The sequence below is a fragment of the Ambystoma mexicanum genome, chromosome 3q (assembly GCF_040938575.1).
Source record: "Ambystoma mexicanum isolate Mex_15411 chromosome 3q, UKY_AmexF1_1, whole genome shotgun sequence".
Classification (NCBI taxonomy): Eukaryota; Metazoa; Chordata; class Amphibia; order Caudata; family Ambystomatidae; genus Ambystoma; species Ambystoma mexicanum.
The window spans coordinates 221,633,434-221,651,615 of record NC_090926.1 but is presented as its reverse complement, the minus strand read 5'-3'; the positions used below and the strand labels follow the sequence as shown (position 1 = coordinate 221,651,615).

General features: G+C 44.6%; 1 protein-coding gene across 2 annotated transcripts in view; it reads left to right on the top strand.

Moving 5' to 3' along the window:
- Nucleotides 1–18,182, top strand: part of DCTN2 (dynactin subunit 2) — a 752,351-nt gene that overhangs the window by 587,272 nt on the left and 146,897 nt on the right. For both annotated transcript variants that reach the window (XM_069653593.1, XM_069653592.1), the window contains exon 10: nucleotides 10,177–10,254. In XM_069653593.1, coding sequence (XP_069509694.1) covers nucleotides 10,177–10,254 — 78 coding nt within the window. The remainder of the gene's footprint in view (nucleotides 1–10,176; nucleotides 10,255–18,182) is intronic.

Here is an 18,182-nt window from a genome sequence, read left to right as displayed (position 1 = left end):
AAGATTACACTTGTACTTTCCAAAGACTTATGATAATTGTATGGTGAAGTCTCCACAAAGTAAACCTACACCGCTGGCCCCGTTTCAGAGGAAGCTAGCTCCCCTAATTTAGTGTTGATCTTGATCAGAATACCTTTCCTCCTTTCAGCGAATATGGCAGAATTTGTATTGCCAAGTAGGCAAATTGCTGGGTGAACCTATCCTGCAAGCACCTGCGGGTCAACATGAGTCTTCGTATCTATTGCCTTCTCTGCCAGATCCAGGATAAGGCCCACTGCGACAAAGACCTTGTTTCTATTACCATGGGCAAAAGAGTAGGTGAGCTTCAAACTCTCTCTTCAGCAAACCCTTATATAATGTTTCTTTAAGAGTTCTTGGATGGAACGTTTCCCTCAAAGGTTCTTTTCGAATTTCTTTTGAACCAAGAATTTGTTCTTCCAGTCTTCACCCTTGACCACACTCTTCTTTTGTAAATCGGATTCTGCTTAATTCCGACGTCTTTAGGGCTCTTAAATTCTACTTGAACACAATAAAGCCTTTCAGAAAGTTGAATCCTTTGTTCATAGCGTATGGCATGCTTTCCCCCATACAGTCCTCAAATGCTACCATTGCAAGATGGAAAGTTTCTTATGTTGCAAAGTGTTATGAAATTTCTGATCTCAGTGTTCCTAAGTGACTCAGACTTTATGCTCGGAGCCAAGTCAGCATTGTTGGCCTTCTAGAGACGTGTTCCTGTTCTCATTGCAGATAGCTCTATGGTAGCTTCCATGGCCACGCCTTCTAATTTAATTAAGCCTTGCTCTCGATGCATTTTCTAAGAAATATGATACCTTTGGCAAGGGGGTCAACTTCTTTGCCTAATGTCTTGTCTGCCATTTGCTGATACTCCACCCAACGATTTGGTCTGTGAAGTCTGGTTCCCAACCAGTTGGGATGGAGGGAGAGTAGGATGCCAGAGTAATTAACTTTCATGGTGATTCCAGTTCTTAGTCCTTGCGCTCGCTTCTTCACAACACCTTCCCAGCCATCCTCTCAAAGCGTATGTGCTTCAACCACCACAGCGTAAAAATGTGTGGCTCTGCTACGTGATGGTTGGTGTTGCATGACTCTGGTGGGGCCTGTTGCATGGAGCTGTACTTCTGCATACAGCCCCATTCTAAATGTCTTAAAGTGACCACACTCTTGAAGAAGATTTTTTCCATCCTGCCTCTGGTCATATGTTACCCACCAAGTTAGAAAGGAGAGGTGAGAGCAAGTGCTAAGGGTACCAGAGTTTCCATGAAAGTTATTTTTTTTCCCCATATCGGTGTGCTTTTGTTCAATGGATGGATTGTTGGCTTTGGACAGTATGGGGTGCATGAAAGATTAAAAAAGATCTAGGTGTATATCCATGTGCTGCATATTTTCTTTCATTTTAACACTAAATCAAGAACCTAGGGACGTTAATCCAAATGTGCTGCTTCAAAGTATTTTATGTATTTATTTAATTGTTTTAGCATCTCTGCAGCGTGAGACCAGCTGTTCTCCAAGGCCGTGTGCCTGATAATAAAATGGCCGGCATTATTTTTGGCTTGAAAACGAGACTGTGTCCTCAGTTGCTAAGCAACCGCCTCTGATTTACCCACAAGGCCCCTGCCGGTAGGCGGCAGCCGGCCCTCCTCTGGAAAGGCCCTCGAGGTAAAGGCCTGTTCTGCGCCTGTTACACGTATGCAGCGTGGCGTGGCTAACCACCTTTTGCCCCCTCCTCGAAAATCCATTCAACTTGATATACATCTTGTGTTGCAACGCAGTGCACACTCGGGCAGAAGGCCTCAGAGTATATCGATTGGGGACGCCAGAGGCGTTGCTAGGGGGGGGCTAATGGGGCTATAGCCCCTGGTCTTTTGGTTGTAGCCCCGGATAGAATCTCAGGAGCTACAGCCAAAAGGCTAGCTAGCCCCTAGTCTCAACATTTCTGACATCAGCATAGCCCCGGGTCTTTTCCAGACCTAGCAACTCTCCTGGGGGACGCAGCAAACTTATCCTGACACTGTGTATTCTTCATGGACTGCTTCGCTGACCCCGCCCTGCAATACCTCTTGGCAGCCACATTACTCAGTGATTATATAATCAACCCAGATCTTACCACATGCACTCATCTAGCCATCTTATTTGGAACCTATATTCATTGATTGCCGATCTGTGCCTTGCTGTCTTTTCGCCCTCATGCTCTGCCTATGTTTAAAATGTTGCATATTTAGAAATGGAAGTTAAATCATTTTACTAGTACATGTCAGTTCTATTGAAGACTGCGCCACACCAAACTAGGCCACTAGGCAGCCCTTTGTGAAGTCATATGATTGCCCAAACTGTACCATTACTGCAACCCTAGTGCCTGGTCACACCAATTCACCAATTTCCCTCCTGGTCCACAGGTTCACCCTAAACACGTGAACACCAAACCATCCTAGCCAGCAAATGCATCTTAAATATTATAAATTGGACACTCTGTTTAGATTAAATTACCCTAGACTATTGTCTCAGCTGACTTATGCTATGTTCAGACTAACCTGTATGCTACTTGCTTTAATTTCCTATTAGTTTCTCGCACTGCCTCCGCCTATTATTTTGCACTAGCATATTATTGGTTATTTGCACGGCCCTGCCCATTACCTGTATTAGCATCTTATTGGTTTCTTGCACTGCCTCACCTATTACCTGTATTAGCACTGTATTGGTACTGCCTGGTCCCAACCATTTCAGACAAACAACTATCCATAGCCATGTTTATTGTTAGCTTAGCCTACGTAGCTCATTTGGAATTGTTACCATAACAGTTCTGCCTAGCTATAGACAACCTGCTCCAGTATGCTAACTTCTTGTCTTCACATTAGCGCCCTTGGTCGCCTATTTACACTTATCAGCTTTGTAGGTTTCATCTGGTTCTGCCCTCCTCTCCCCCAAGGCCCAGCAAATCCTATTGATTTGAAGGTAGGTAACGTATCTAATATGATACTCTCAAGTACTCCACTTCAAGCCTAATCCCAAAGTACCCATGCAACATTGCTACTAGGAACGCTAGACTACACTCTAGATTAACAAAACTTTATGAACCTACTAAAAGATCTATGCACCTTGCCACTCAGAAAACCAACCGCCACTTGAACCAAAAAACGACAAGTATTGACCTTACCCCTAATAGGCCCAGTATCTACACTACCATACTCAAGGTCCAGCCTACAGGAGTACCCTGCACAGTCCCTATCTCGAGCCCCAACCTTTCAGGGGCCCTAATAAACGCAAGATCTTTGGTCGCCCCTGCTACTGAGATATCTGACCTTCTCCAATCCGAAAACTATGACTTCTTGGCTATCACTGACTCTTGGCTACATGCTGCTGCAGGCCCTGCCCTCATGATGGCCATTCCCAATGGCTACACCATCTTAAGAGCCGTTAGAAATTAAGCACAAGGAGGAGGTATATCCCTTATTGCCAAATCCAATTTGTAGATAAGGTTATCACCCTCCTTGGATATCAAATCATGTGGAAATCTCACAGTTAAACTATCTATCAACAAAACCCAGACACTCACTATCCACTTAATCTACAGACCCCCAGATCCTATTGGAACATTCGAGGAGGATATCTCTACCATCCTGTGTAACGACCTAAAAATTCTTCCCAGGTCCTCTTACTAGGGGACATTAACTTGGGCTTCAATGACCCTAAAGACCCACACGCTTCAAGTTGCCAATATCCTAACAGGCTTTGGCCTTACTCAGAGAGTGCTCCAGCCTACCCACATCAAAGGGAGAACTCTTGATTGGGTGGCAGACTACAATTGTAATGCTTCCATCTCATCCATCTCGCCTCAAATTTGGACAGATCACCACCTTGTGACATTTTCACTTGTAACTAAACGACAAACCCATACCACCACCCAGCCTGTCCCACCTATACCAACTAGGAATAAAAAGAACATTACCCCCGACAACCTACTCCCTCTGATTCTCCCCACTCTCAACTCTTTACCAGAAAATGTGAGTCCCGAGGCCCTGGTGAACGAATATAATAAAATGATGTCTACCTCAATAGACGTAATCGCACCTCTTAAAATGCGTCTAAGCAAACCCAAAGCCCACCTTAACACTTTGTAAACACCACACTTGAAAACACTACGAGTCAAAAGAAGACAATGTGAGGTAGCATGGAGACTACTTCCGTCTGAGGAAAATAAAGCCAACCTCCTTAAAGCATCTGCCCTATACAAAAATGAAATAATTGTAGCTAAACGCGAAACTTACAATGCCAGAATTGCACAAGCCAATTCAAGTATAAAGGAGCTTTTTGTTATCGTGAAGGATTTAGAAGCCCCCATCCCAGTACCTGATAATTGTGTTAAAGACAAACTTTGATGCTCTAAAATACAGCAAGCACTATCTGACAAAGTTTCGACCTTACAAGCAAAAATTGCCAAAAAGAAAGCGTCCCTAACAACAAATACCTCCCACACAAACTTTACCACACCACCAATAGATACAGTTTGCCCACCCCATTTCAAATTCTCCAAAGTATCCATCACAGAGAGCGAAAAAATTATTCTATCGCTCAAACCTTCTAATTGTCAAGGAGATCAATGCCCCGCCCAACTGACAAAGGATGCTGCCGGAGATCTGGCCCCGTTTATCGCAAAATTTATCAATGCAAATAATCTTGGGTGCTCCCATTACTTAAAAAACAGACACTAAACCCCGCCATCCCCACCAACTACCGTCCCATTACAACAGTGCCCTTCCTACTAAAAAGTTTAGACAAAATGGCCTATTTACAAATACAGAAACACCTGGAATCTAACCACTTGCTGGGGGGTCGCCAGTCAGGCTTTCGGCCCCAGCATGGGACTGAAACAGCCTTAATAGACCTAAAAGCCCAAATTGACGAACTCAGAGATAAAGGGAAGTCAGCCCTCCTCCTGCTTTTGGACTTATCGGCTGCCTTCGACCTTGTGGATCATGGGATCCTTTGTAGGCATGTAGGCATCTGGACTTGGCAGCTCACTTTTCTAAAGAAGCCGTAGTATGGATTTAATCCTTTCTCAACAACAGGACTATGAGAGTCTTCTCCCCCACTGCAGCCACAGATCCTATCCCCATCTCTTGCGGAGTGCCTCAGGGTTCTTGCATCTCTCCTACCTTGTATAATATCTTCACAAAGCCCTTGTTTGATGATCTGGACCTTCTTGGTATCACCTACACTAACTATGCAGATGATACTCAGATGCTCCTACCGCTTTCTGGTGATTACAACAAGGATTTGGCCTTGGTGAACAGGGTATATCTCATCATCCAGGCATGGATGGCCACCCACGGACTATGCCTGAATGATGACAAGACTGAGATCATCATCTTGGGCACTTCCCCAACCCTCAAAAAACTGGGACCTAAATACTCTACATTCAATATTGATAGCAACCCCTTCAGGGTCGCTAGCGAGGTCAAAACCTTGGGTTTCTACCTGGATTCGACGCTCTCCTTCAAAAAACAGGTGAATGCAATGGCATCCACCACCGCATACACTTGTAAATTAATCAGAGCAGGTAAACCTTTCCTGTCCAACAACAGTTGTATATCCTGGCAAGAGCTCTTGTTCTATCGAAGCTGGATTATTGTAACTCTCTCTACTTTGGGGCCACCAACGAAACCATCTAGAAAACCCAGCTCTTCCAGAACAATGCTCTCAGAGATGCACTTGGTCTCTCCAGAAGAGATCATATCTCTGAAACAAGAAGATTAAACAACTGGCTATCCACACAGGATGAAATCCAGTTGAAAGTGGCTTCTCTCACGCACAAATGTCTAAACAATGCACGCCCTGCTACCTTACTGAGAGAATCATTAGAAAATCCTCTACAAGACCTTCCAGAGTATCGAACACCAATTGCCTCTTGTTCCCAAGATTTAAACTAAGAGTTGGGGACGCAGTTTCCAGGTTAAAGCAGCCCAACTGTGGAACTACCTACACCCGCCCTTATGAGAAGATCAATCTTACCTACAATTCGGGCAGAACCTCATAAGCTGGCTCAAAGACTCGGACCAGCAATATGGCACGTGACTCCTTTACACCTCCTGCTATACCCTTGCTCATAACAAACTGTTACCATAATTGTATGTAGTATTTTTCTGTATCTCAACTTTGCAACTTCATTTTATCCTGGATTGTATACCTTGTATCATGTAATATACCTAGGTAAACATACTAATTGTAACATTGTGTTACTTACCACAACTGTATGTAGTATTCTATCTGTATCCCTACTATGCAACTTCATCTTATCCTTGTTTGTATACCTTGTATTATGTTAATGTACCAATGTAAATGTACCTTCTGTAACCAGGTAAATTGTTTTATGCTATGCGCCCTGATACCCTAGGGTCTGGTGCGCAATAATCTCAATTTGAAATGTTGCAGAGACCAAACAAGTAGGGCATGCATACATATCAGTGCATGGCCATGACAACCAGTAATTGAAGAGAGGCTAGTGCAGGAAGGGGGGTGTGAGGGAATGTGTGTGTGTGTTAATATACACATTTTATTGAGGTTTCACAAGGTACTTATCAGCATTTTATATCATCGTGTCGTTGCCAATTCCTAGTTTCATTAGTTACAGTACATGATTAAATACAGATGTACAGCGAAACACAAGATTTAGGCATATGTCATGGTAAAACTAAATAAAGTGGATGGGGAAATACCCATAACATTCTTATCTCGGGGCTAGTTTGCAACTAGAGCTCAGTATGACAAGCAAAGTCAATATGACTTAAGTCCTGAAGAATAGTAATACTTGCGGCTTTGAATAGGATGTGTCTCTTTAAAGCACTAGTACAAGGAAAATCCTACCAACATTTTGGAGAGTATATACGACTGCTATTGTATCTGTGGTAATCGCAAAATCTGTAAAGGGGGAGAATGTGGATACATACTTATGATATTAACCTGTATTGTTATGTGTTTAACTCACAATGTAAAGCACTGATGTTGCAAAACATAAAGGTCTTCATTGTTTTGGATCAGTTCTTGTTTTCTGCTACATCACATAGTATGCATTAGTATGCTAGGAAGTGTGGTAAATGCAAATGGCCTTTTTGACATTGACCTTCAGGGCTTTGGGCTGGGCTTGCGGCCAAGTTTGTACGTGTCCTGAGGTGGTAGATATTTGGAGGTGGTGATTGAGAGAATATTTACCAGGGCAAAGAGACGTAATGTTAAGGAGGCTTGTCGGGTCAGTTGTTCAGCAGTGTTTATTTATTTTATTTATTTCATTTGTTATACGCCCAAACCCTAAGGTATCACAGCGTAGTTACAGACACTTAATAATACTTTACAAGCAGTATACATACAGACAAGAGAGCAAAAAAATGACGAGTTACAGAGACATCAATAGAGATTTACTTGGCTGAATATTCAGGTAGGCGGTGCTCGTTTATTTAGGATAGGACTGATGGTGTGAAGTGTAAACCTCACATAGTTTTAGTTGATCATCATCTGGTTAGAATTTGTTCAATAGCCATGTTTTAGTCGTTTTTTGAAACATTGGAAGGCGTCTTCATTTTTAATGTTTAATGGGAGGGTATTCCAGTGTTTTGGGGCCATGACTGGGAAGCTACTGCCTCCCGCTCTAGTACTTTTGTAGCGAGGGACCGCAAGGAGAGAGTTTGTATTGGATCTGAGCGTTCTATTCGATTCTTTTTTGGTAATAGAGTTATTGATATAACTGGGTGCTTTCTTGTGGGTAAGGCATAATGATTTAAATAAGATTCTGGCCTAATGGGGATCCAGTGGGCCTCTCTTCTGATGTGAGAGATGTGGTCTGACTTTCTTAGTCCTAGGGCATCACGTAATGCTTTGTTTTAGATGCGTTGTAATTTGTCTGGATTGGAGGTGCCTAATAGGAGTACATTGCAGTAGTCCAACCTGAAAAGTATTAAAGCCCTGGCTAAAGTGGTAAAATTTGTAGGTGTGCGGAATAAGCGGCTTAGGGCAGTTAGTTTAGCGGTGTAGGAGATAGATGAGGCTAAAGCATTAGCGTGTTTAGTCATGGTAAGGTTAGCGTCTATATATACACCTAAGGTTTTAACCTGTTTCAGGACGGGTATAAGAGTGCCGTCAATGTTTATTGAGCTGTAGTCGGAGTGGAGAGTGTTAATTTTGGCTGGGGAGCCCACAATGAGAATCTGTTTTCTCATCGTTGAGACATAGGCTTTTTAAGGTCATCCAATTTTGTATTATTGTGTACATTTTGTTAATCAGAAGGGTGTCATGGCCATGATTCCCCGTGATTGGTATGAGGATTTGGGTGTCATTAGCAAAGTTGGTATATAGGACACCCATGGCATCCAGTGCTGCAAATAATAGTTTGGTGTAGGGGTTGCAGAGGGTGGGTGATGGGCAGGATCCTTGGGGAACACCTATGGGGACTGTTATGGGATAAGCAGCCTCTTTGCCGATGGAGACTCTGGAGGTACATTCAGCTAGAAAAGATTTTACCCAGAGAGTTGCTTCCTTTGAGAATCTGAAATCATTGGCTATGGTAGTGCAGAGTTTGTCGTGATCAACAAGATCAAATTCTGCAGGTAAATCAAGCAATAGCAGTACACAAAGTTTTCCTGAGTCCCTAATGGTATCCAGCTGGATTTTTAAGTCCAGAAGAGCCGTTTCGGTGCTATGGTTGGGACAAAATCACGATTGTCTGGCAACTAAAAGCTGATTTTGTTCTAGATGTGCTTGAATTCGTGTGGAAGCTATTTTATCTATGATCTTGAGCAGGAATGGGACCGTCGTTATGGGACGATAGTTCGTGGGGATTGTTGGATCCAGATAAAGTTTTATCAGAGGGGTTACCCATGCTTCTTTTATACTGGCTGAGACCAAACTTGTATTGAAGGAGGCGTTGACGAAATTGGTGATGATGGGGGTGAGGATGGGGGGCGCAAGTTTGACTAAGTGGGCTGGAAAGTTGTCATCTTTGCCGTTAGAAGCTTTTAGTTTGGCTATAGTATTTAGCACTAGATCTTGGGTCACTGGAATGAAATGGAATAGAGAATTGGTGTTATCAGGGATCACATTTGAAATGGAAGCAGAGCTGTTTTTATCAGCTAATAGTTTTCTTTTGTTATTGATTTTATTTTGTAGTAATTCGATCTTAGACGCAAGGGTACTTTGGATGGTAGTGCACCATGCTTCGCTAGAGTTTACAGGGGTGGTGGCTGGGATGGGATTTTCCAATTCTCTGAAGATACTAAAAAGCTCCTTGGCGTCAAAGTTGGCGTTGCTGATGCGGGTGTTATATGCATTAGCTTTGTGGGGTATGATTGCTGTTTTGTATCTTTTATTTGCTGCTCTAAAAGCATTGGCCGAGTCTACGAGAGGTTTTTTTTGTGGATGTGTTCAAGGGCTCTTTTGGTACATCTGAGCAAGACTAGCTCTTCGTTGACCCAGAAACTAGTACATTTATCTGCCCTTCGTGTTTTGGTTCGTCATAGGAGCAGCGTAATCAATGGTAGTAGTGAGGCAGTTATGGTAGATGTCAGCAAGATGGCATGGGTTGTTGATGGTTACAGTGTTGCCTAAGAGGTTTTCGCTGATGATGGGGGAGAGGATATCCACTGTAAGTTTCCGGATATTTCTAGTTTCATAGGTGTCCATTTTTATCGATTTGGCTTGGTGGTTCCCAATGCTGCTTAAAGTAAAGTTACTATTGTGGTCTGTCCAGTCTAATGGTAGAATAGAGTCAATGGTTACCTGGGTTGCACAGAAGGTTGTAATTAATGGACACCAATTGAAAGTATGTTGCCCTTTGGAAAATGGTTGTACGGGGGGTTGCGTGTTAAGTCTTAGTAATGTTTGCAATTTCATTCTTTATTCTTCTGCATGAATCCCAAAATCCATTCAATTTTCAGTACAAATTTGCTGTTTATTCCATCTCCTGTCAGGGTCTGTTTTGTAAAACTATAGAATTTCTTTTGCAGGAGGTACATATTCTGCACAATGAAATATAAAAGTATTAAAATAACATACTAAGCAATGTAAGCAGGTTTTATGCACAGTCGTAAAGCGTTCCAATAAGAGTAGTTTTAAGTTAACTACTTATCAATGTTCCAACCTCATACACTGACAATGTATTTGTGACATTTGTAGGAGACAGTTGAACTGTTGCAGGCAAAAGTTAACACTCTGGATATGGCGTCTCTCGATCTGGTAGAAGCACGATTACAGGTAAGCTTTTCTTGCAAGTTGTGAAATACACTTACTGTGGAGCTGCAAGGACAACATCTTTTTGAAGGAGTGTTGTAGTGCAATAGACATGACTGAGGTTTGGTCGTGAATGTTACTGCGTTGTAGGCTGGGAGTACATTGGCATCAACCCTTAACACTTCAAGCACAGATAAAATAAGTGGCAAATAGATTTGAAAATCACAGCGGTCCATGTTTTCTTTTAGCATTTATTTTCATTTTTACAGCTGATGCTTTTGTTGATAGAAACAAGTGCTCTAATCCTGCAGAATGGATATACATTTAAATGTATAAATGTGTTGATATTAAGTCAGTTTTGTGGCACCTGAGAAAATAGTGGTTCGGCAAAGGACATTCTATATGCTATTGGCCTCTGCTGCATCTCCCGTGGTTACGCTCCATTCTGCCTCCACATTGCAACAGAATACAGACCTCTATGCTTGCGAAGTGAAAGCACGATTGGAGATGATCATACCATCAAATGGCTCATATCCCCCTTTTAATATCTGTTCCCTGACGCTTTGAGAATTTGTTCAGAGAATTTGGAGCTATTAACCCTTCCCATTAACCTAATTTAACATCCAGAATTTACCAAAATTGTTAGGAAGATTTCCATTGGACTCGAAAGAAAGTCCTCTAGTTATCACTTCTGGTGAGTCCCTTCAACACATTAGGCCTCATTACGAGTGTGCCGGTGCGATAATAGCGTGCCGGGACTGCACCATACTGGTTACTGCACCAGTGTAAAGACTGGATGGGGGTATCTGTACTCCTGCCCTCTATATGGCAGAGTAGAAGCACAGAGCACCCCAGCCAAGGTTCTCTATAGGGTAGCTATGGATGAGCAACCAAGGCTTAAGCTCTTAGGAGGTGATGAAGGCTGGTTTGTAAGTACAGTGTAGTCCCCACGCCCCCCACAAAGGAATGTCCACACACTATGTCATGTGCTAACACAGTTCTTTATTTAAAAATAAGGTTCAACACATATACCCAATTAATAACACACTTTGTACTTTGGCAATTCTAATATGGCAAATATTTACAATGTCTATGTGGTACCACACTTAGCTATTGACTCCTTTAAAATGCATCAACTGCTGACAGTTCTAATGGCATACCAATGAAACAGTAATGTTGGTCATCATAGGACATAGGAAGGAAGACAAGTTAGTTTAAACCATGGCAGAATGGTTCTCTTCCTACTAAGACAGTTCTGAGTGAGTATCCTCCGCCTCGTCAACCTATAATAAAGTGAATTAACCAAGCCCAGCCCATTAATGTAAAAATAGTCTTGTTTCCTCGTCAAAAATGTTCAACTACCCCAATGTACCTGAGTTAGCAGAATTTCTTTGATGGATCCCTCGAGAGTGGACTCCCTTTAAAGCAGGAGCCACAGGATGTTGAGCGTCCTCAAAGAATGTGAACCCTGGCGTTGAGATTCCTTGATGAAAAGAGCTTGGCGCCGCCAAGAAGACTCAGTGAAGAATGTAGGCCCGGCAGCGGGCATCAGGTGTCGGCGTCAGCTTAGACGATCAGAGCTCGACCACGGCTGGATTTCGGATCTTCACTTGTCTGCGTCTTTGTGGACTTCGGGTGGCGGGAAACCCACAAATGGATTCTCCCCGGTCGTCGTCGACCTAGACTTTCTCTGGAGGGCCAAAGCTGTCGACGGTGATGACAGTGGAGCCCTTCATTTAATGTTCTTAAGCAAAGGTGGAGTGTTGCGGCTCCGGTCATCGAGCAGCACAGCGTCAAGCTGTCCCCGCTTCTGGGCAACACGACTCGACTGGCTTCCATCGATTACGGAAATCCTCCGAACCCCCGTCGACCGTAATGGACTTCGACGGCCTCGATGTCCGGGTGATTTACTTTGAGCTTCCTTGGCTGACCCCATCTCCGGTTCACACCCTTTCAGGACTGGCTTCCAGGATGCCTCGGTGAAGATCAGCTTCTGCACGATGATCCCTCGTAGCTCGGGGAGAGGTCTCCCAGCCAGGTTCTCTCTCGGATCAGTCCTTGACAGACTCAACAGCTTTCAGATTTCGGCAAAGGAAAGCAGCAGCAATTCTTCTTCTTCCAGCTGGGCTTCAAAGACAAGCAGCTTCAAGTTTCAATTTCAGCTTCTGAACAAATTGGGAAGTGAGAGGTCCCCAGATATACACATATGTCCCTCATTCACACTGCTGAGCCAAGCTCAGTCAGCCAATCGGACTGTCAGCCAATCAGGCTCACAGTTCATTCAGGCCATTCCCTTCCACCCAGACACCCACCCAGACACCCATTACAAGGAATGTGGATCGGGGCAAGCACCTAGCCTTTCAGCACACCATACTGCATCCATGACAGTCTCAGGCAGGGCTGTCTTATTCATTGTGTCACACACACAGAAACCAGACACCCATAATTTGGAATGCAGATTGGTCACACACTCCATTCACCCAGTTTCCACCCCAAGGGTGTACCCTCAACATACAGTCACTGGGAAGGCTCCAGCCAGTCTGGCCTGGACTTCCCTATAATACCATATGTGGTTCTTCCACCCAACAGCCAGCCAGGGTAAGGGACAGTGTCAGGGCTTCCCAGGCCTTTGGGAAGACAAGGTAACAGGTAATAGAAACCAAGAGGCCACAGGGGCCATCTTGTCTCCTATCAGGAATCCACTGATTCCTATGGCAGGGCCTGGGTATACCAAAATGGAGGATACTCGGAGCACCTGTCAAATTCATCATGCAGCTGCCACCAGCCCATACCCCGCTCTGTGGGCCACACACAGGAGCCCAGAAACATACACTAGGGTTACAGGGTTTTACCCCCACCCCTGGGTGCCATAAGGGTACCCCAAGGGTCTCTGTTCATCACAACTAAAAAGAGGAAGAGCTGCACTGCCAAGAGTCCCAACTGGACTCCTGTGCAGAAAACAACATAGAACACACATGATAAGGGAGTACAGGATGAGGACATTGAGGCCCTGTCCCTCCAATGCATTTCCAGCATCACAACCAGCACACTCCAAGTTTGGTAGTGGGATGGCTTGATTTACTTGCATGGCCAATCTATGGGCCTCCATGGAATGGGGAATCCTACCCTTCCCACCACTTGGAATGTGCCGTAATTACGGCTGACCAAATGGCAGGAACGGTATTACTGTTTGGTGGTACCCCGGTCGGTTTTACCAGTGGGATACCACCAGACCTATGAGTCAATTTTCCCCCAGTGAGTTACCCCCACATCTCGCTCAGAACACAACTCTTAAATATGAGTCCCCTAAACTTCTTTGCTGGTTTTTAGACTTCTGTTTTCTGTCAGAGCGACTTTCGTAGACTTTTTCCTACAGTTACAGCTTCTTTTTAGTGTGCTGCCCTTCATACCCTATATAGTGTGGTGGGTCAGAGGGTCAGAAATGAGAGGCGGACACAAAGTTGTAATTTTCTCATTATCAGACATGTTGAAAAATGGGTTAGATAAACGCCTCTCTATCCTTATCCTAAGGAGAACTCCCCTGCCTAGGAAACTAAAAATAAAGATCAGTCTGTGTCAAGTCATTCAACTTGGAAACTGTCCTTGTGTCCAAAACATTCTAATCTGGCACTCGCACTAGAAATGAACAACTAAGGGTGATAGGAAATGTCTCTGATCTATAGTTGGCAAAAAGTGTAAGTAAATCAATAAATCCAACAGACGTATTTTCCAAAAAGAAACCCTTGGATCCAGAGTGTGATTCCCTTTCCAGAATAGAATAGTAAAATTGTCTCTTTCAAACAACCGCTTTTAAAGTTCAGGTAGGGTGGCAAAAGTTTTTCTTTCAAACAGTTTCTTAAAGTTCAAGTAGTATGGCAAGTGTTTTGGTTTGTTAGATTAGCTTCTAAAGGTTCTTGTGCAAACAATATATTAAATAACATTCAACTCTTCCTTGATTTTTCTGCATTGGATTCTGTATTGGATTCAAAAATAAGGTTTTATCACATGCAGCTTCTCTTTTGTTTCTTTGTACTGGTGTTTCTTCAACAGAAATCTTATGAGCTCTTCAGAATTCCTGGTGTACTCCCCAGCCAGGTATCTCATCACAAAAAGTGTTTGTTCACCTTCAGAACTTTAAATGCCTGGCACCTCTGCCCATCAATACCTTCTTCATGTGCCTCTTCGATTCCATGGTATACTTCACTGCCAGGTATTTTTGCAACATGGGTACATTTTATTTTCTAACTCGAGTGGACCTCCTGGTAGCCTCCCTTGCCAGGAATCCTTTGGTGGGTTCTTCAGATCCCCTGGTGTACTCCCCTGCCAGGTATCTTCCTACAATTCTAAGGGCGGTATTCAATTTCAAAATGCCTGGTATTTTTGGTTGCCAGGGCGTTCTTTACGAACTCCTTAGATCCCCTGGTATACTTTGCTACCAGGTATCTTGCCACAATGTCTTATGTCTTTCTATGCTTCAGATGGATTTCCTGGTATACTCCCCTGCCAGGAATCAGTCTCTGGGGTCCTATAGATGTCATGATGCCTACCCCCGGGGACCCAGACCAAGTCCAGCAACCCCGGAAGCAGGCATCAAGTTACCCCAAGCAAGCCCAACAACCACCGCTAGGGGCTATTTGGGTGCAGTCCTGGCGCCTATGGCGCCAGGCTCATATGGAGAGTCAGTCCTGGCGCCATAGGCACCAGGCTCATAGATTAAAACTCACCTGATGCAGACCATGCTGCAAACTTACCTGATGCAGACCATGCTGCAAGAGCTCCAAGCCAAACGAGGCTTGGAAGGGACTATTTTACCTAGGAACTATTTTTTTACTCGGGTGGGGCTGGGGAGGAATACTTACCTGGGACTACTTTGGAGGCTATTTAAACCACGCCCGAAGAGCAGCACACGCTTCGCGTTATTCTGCATCCAGCAGCGTAACGCTCACTGTGCCTGCAAGTCTGCATCCAGTCTTCTGCCACGCCCGCCTCGAGTTTGGAGCTCCTAGAAAAAGGCAGAAAGAAGGAGAAAAGGTTAGAACAAGAGCAATACCTTTGATCCTTACCTGAATTCCCGATCCATCGTGCCTTCGAGCTGGAAGAAAGAAGTTATTTTATGCGCGTCGCCTCACCTGCTGCAGAACCGCGCTGAACTCACCGGCCATTGCAGCATCTTCACATTTCACTGCATCCTCCTGCATGTTCCCGCCGCACTCCGGCACCTAAAGAGAAGACAAGAACAGCAAGGTGAGCCAAGGGAATACACAGAGGAATACCCCCCATAGACTTACCTGATTTTACCACCGGGAGTACTATTCTTCTTCACGGGTCGGCGCAGCTTCCACTGCATCCTAGCCGAACCCCGGCCCCTAAGGGGAAACAAAAGGACAGCAAGGGGAAACAAGGGAAACCCTCCTCACCACAAAAGACTTACCTGATTTTACCGCCAGAGGTATTATTCCCCGAGACTTCATACTTTCTCTCAGCGCCTGAATAAGGGAGAAAGCAACAGGTTACATATGGACATTATTTTATCGAACTGTGTTGGATAATACTAATCCTTACCAGAACATTACCGGTTGCCACGAGGAACTCTTCAGTAGGGTCAAGCTGCAACCTGCAAGGAATCGGACAAGAGTGAAAGTCAGGCATTTGAACTCTTACGAACTACATACTTACGGCGTCTTGCCGGGAATATCGGAGTCAATATTGTCCTGGAACTCACCAATTCCTTCGAGCCAGTGAAGCAACTGGTTATCTACACGCCCCTGCGCTCAATGCAGGATGGAGAGCTCATCTTTTCAAATCATCAGAAGAATATTCCTACGGGCCAAGCAAACGAAGCTAGGTGGGCCAGTCCAGTCCGTCATCTCAGTCCTACGCGTCACATTGGTGGAGACCGCAGCAGTCCATTCCAGATCGACGCCTCTGTGGGAGCCAGGTGAGCGTAACAATAGATCCCTTGGTGTACTTCTCTGCCAGGTATCGTCCCCCAATTGTCAACTGCCTGGTGTACTCCTTTCACCAGGACTTTTACTGTCCTTCAGGTATGCCACAATTGTATTACTTTGCTGTGTTTCTATTTGCTTGCTTAGGGTAATACTTGTTCCAACTTTCCCCACATTGACATCTCGGATATAGGGACTTGATCAAGGTATGTTGCTGTCTTTATCTTATTGGTATTTGCTTAGGATAACACTGGTATTTGTTTGCCCAGGATAACACTTGCTCCAACTTTCTCCAAATTGACATCTCACACATAGAGGCTTGTTCAAGTTTTGTCTTTCTTACTTTATCTGGTCGGTATTCATATGTTCTTATTTCTTCCACTTAACTACACACCTGTCGGTACGCCCCGGGGTCCTCTGTCTCTGGGCAGAATCATTGGTACTGGAATGACCCCAGCACACCCATCTAGGTGCTTTAGGGTGAGTGCCATTGGAAGAACTGTGATACAAGGTCCCCACATGATTATAATATTCTCCTCAATTTAGACGTGTAGGCATAGTCTGCGCATATAAACAGACGCCATTTTGTAGATATGAAGTAGGCATAGTCGAAGCAAGAGGCCTGCACGGCCATGCAGTATTTAGCACGCTAAGACACAGGCTGCGAATTTGAGGGGGAAATCTGAACAGGCCTAAGCGCTGATGAGAGAGGCCCACACTGCTAGCCTCCACAGAAGCTCTCCTTTGTTCGAAAGTTATGTTTGTTCAAAGAAAGAATGTGCCGTGCAAGGACACGAGACAGTGCTGGGCACTGTGGTGCATGTGTTATCACAAACGGGCCAGAGCAGGCCTCCGACCCCCACCCAGCCAACCACGAGTTATAGCCCCTACAACTGTCTGATTCCCAAGACCCCTGAATTCCAAGATACCAGCTGACCCCAGACCCCCGACCATAAAGCCAATGAGCCATAAACGATCTAACAGAATGGTCACCCTACCTTTATTTCATAATGACTTGATTTGTAGTGCGAGGTACATGGAGGGATACGTTCTAGTTCAAAAGCGAGGGTGGAAGCCTTGGAGGAAGCCTTGGAAGCTGAAAGACGCGATTGGTATGACTGAAATGTGTGCTGGTCAGAGCAACCCTTGTACCAGCTTATGTTCATGCCAGGTGCCCTGTATAATGATAGAGTAACACTGTTAGCTATTGAATATAATTGATTCTTTGACCTTGGTTCCCTGGTGACGATGAGCCCAGCCAGCCCCACGTGATGGAAGATGGACAGACAGGGCTAGGGCCAATGGCCTGGCATCCCCTAAGGAGTAGGCCGACCATGTATAAGGTTGCACCAACTGTATGTGAATGATGCTGTGTCCCCTTTTAAGTCTCTGCTTGCACACTTTTTGCTCAGAACGCACCGTGTCAGAAGAGTTCTTTGCTGGCATACTTATTTTGTAGAAATAAAACTTGTTAACCTTGCAAGAGTTTCTGGGGCCTTTTTCCCTAGCGGGTTGTAGTTTTTCTAGTATGCGCGTTCAGGGGCATGCCTTCACAGCGTTCCCAACCCCTGAAGAATCTCTGTGATGAAGCTTCCTGTCTGGGACGGCTTCCTGGACACTGCAGAGCTTCTTCCAGCTCTGCACTTACCCGCTGGCTTCTCGCAGTGGCCTGGACTGGATAATGCTGCTTTCTGGTATGTCCATATCTCTGAGAGATCCTCTGCTGCTCCCGATACTCTGACGGTCCTCCAAAGGTGCCCACTGCGTCATCTCCTTCCTTCTCGCTACTCTAGTCTGTGATTCTTTCGTTTGCGAGCTGCCACATGGACGTGCCTGTTCTCTTGACTTCCGGCACAGTCCTTTCTTGTTCTGCTTTCATTTTGGCTGCGGATGCCATTTTCAAATGTCCTGCGCATTTGTGATTCAACCAAATAACGCCTGCACATTCAGTTTTGGATTTCTTTCAATCTGCATCAACTACTTCCTCCTCTTCCTCGTCTCAGTACT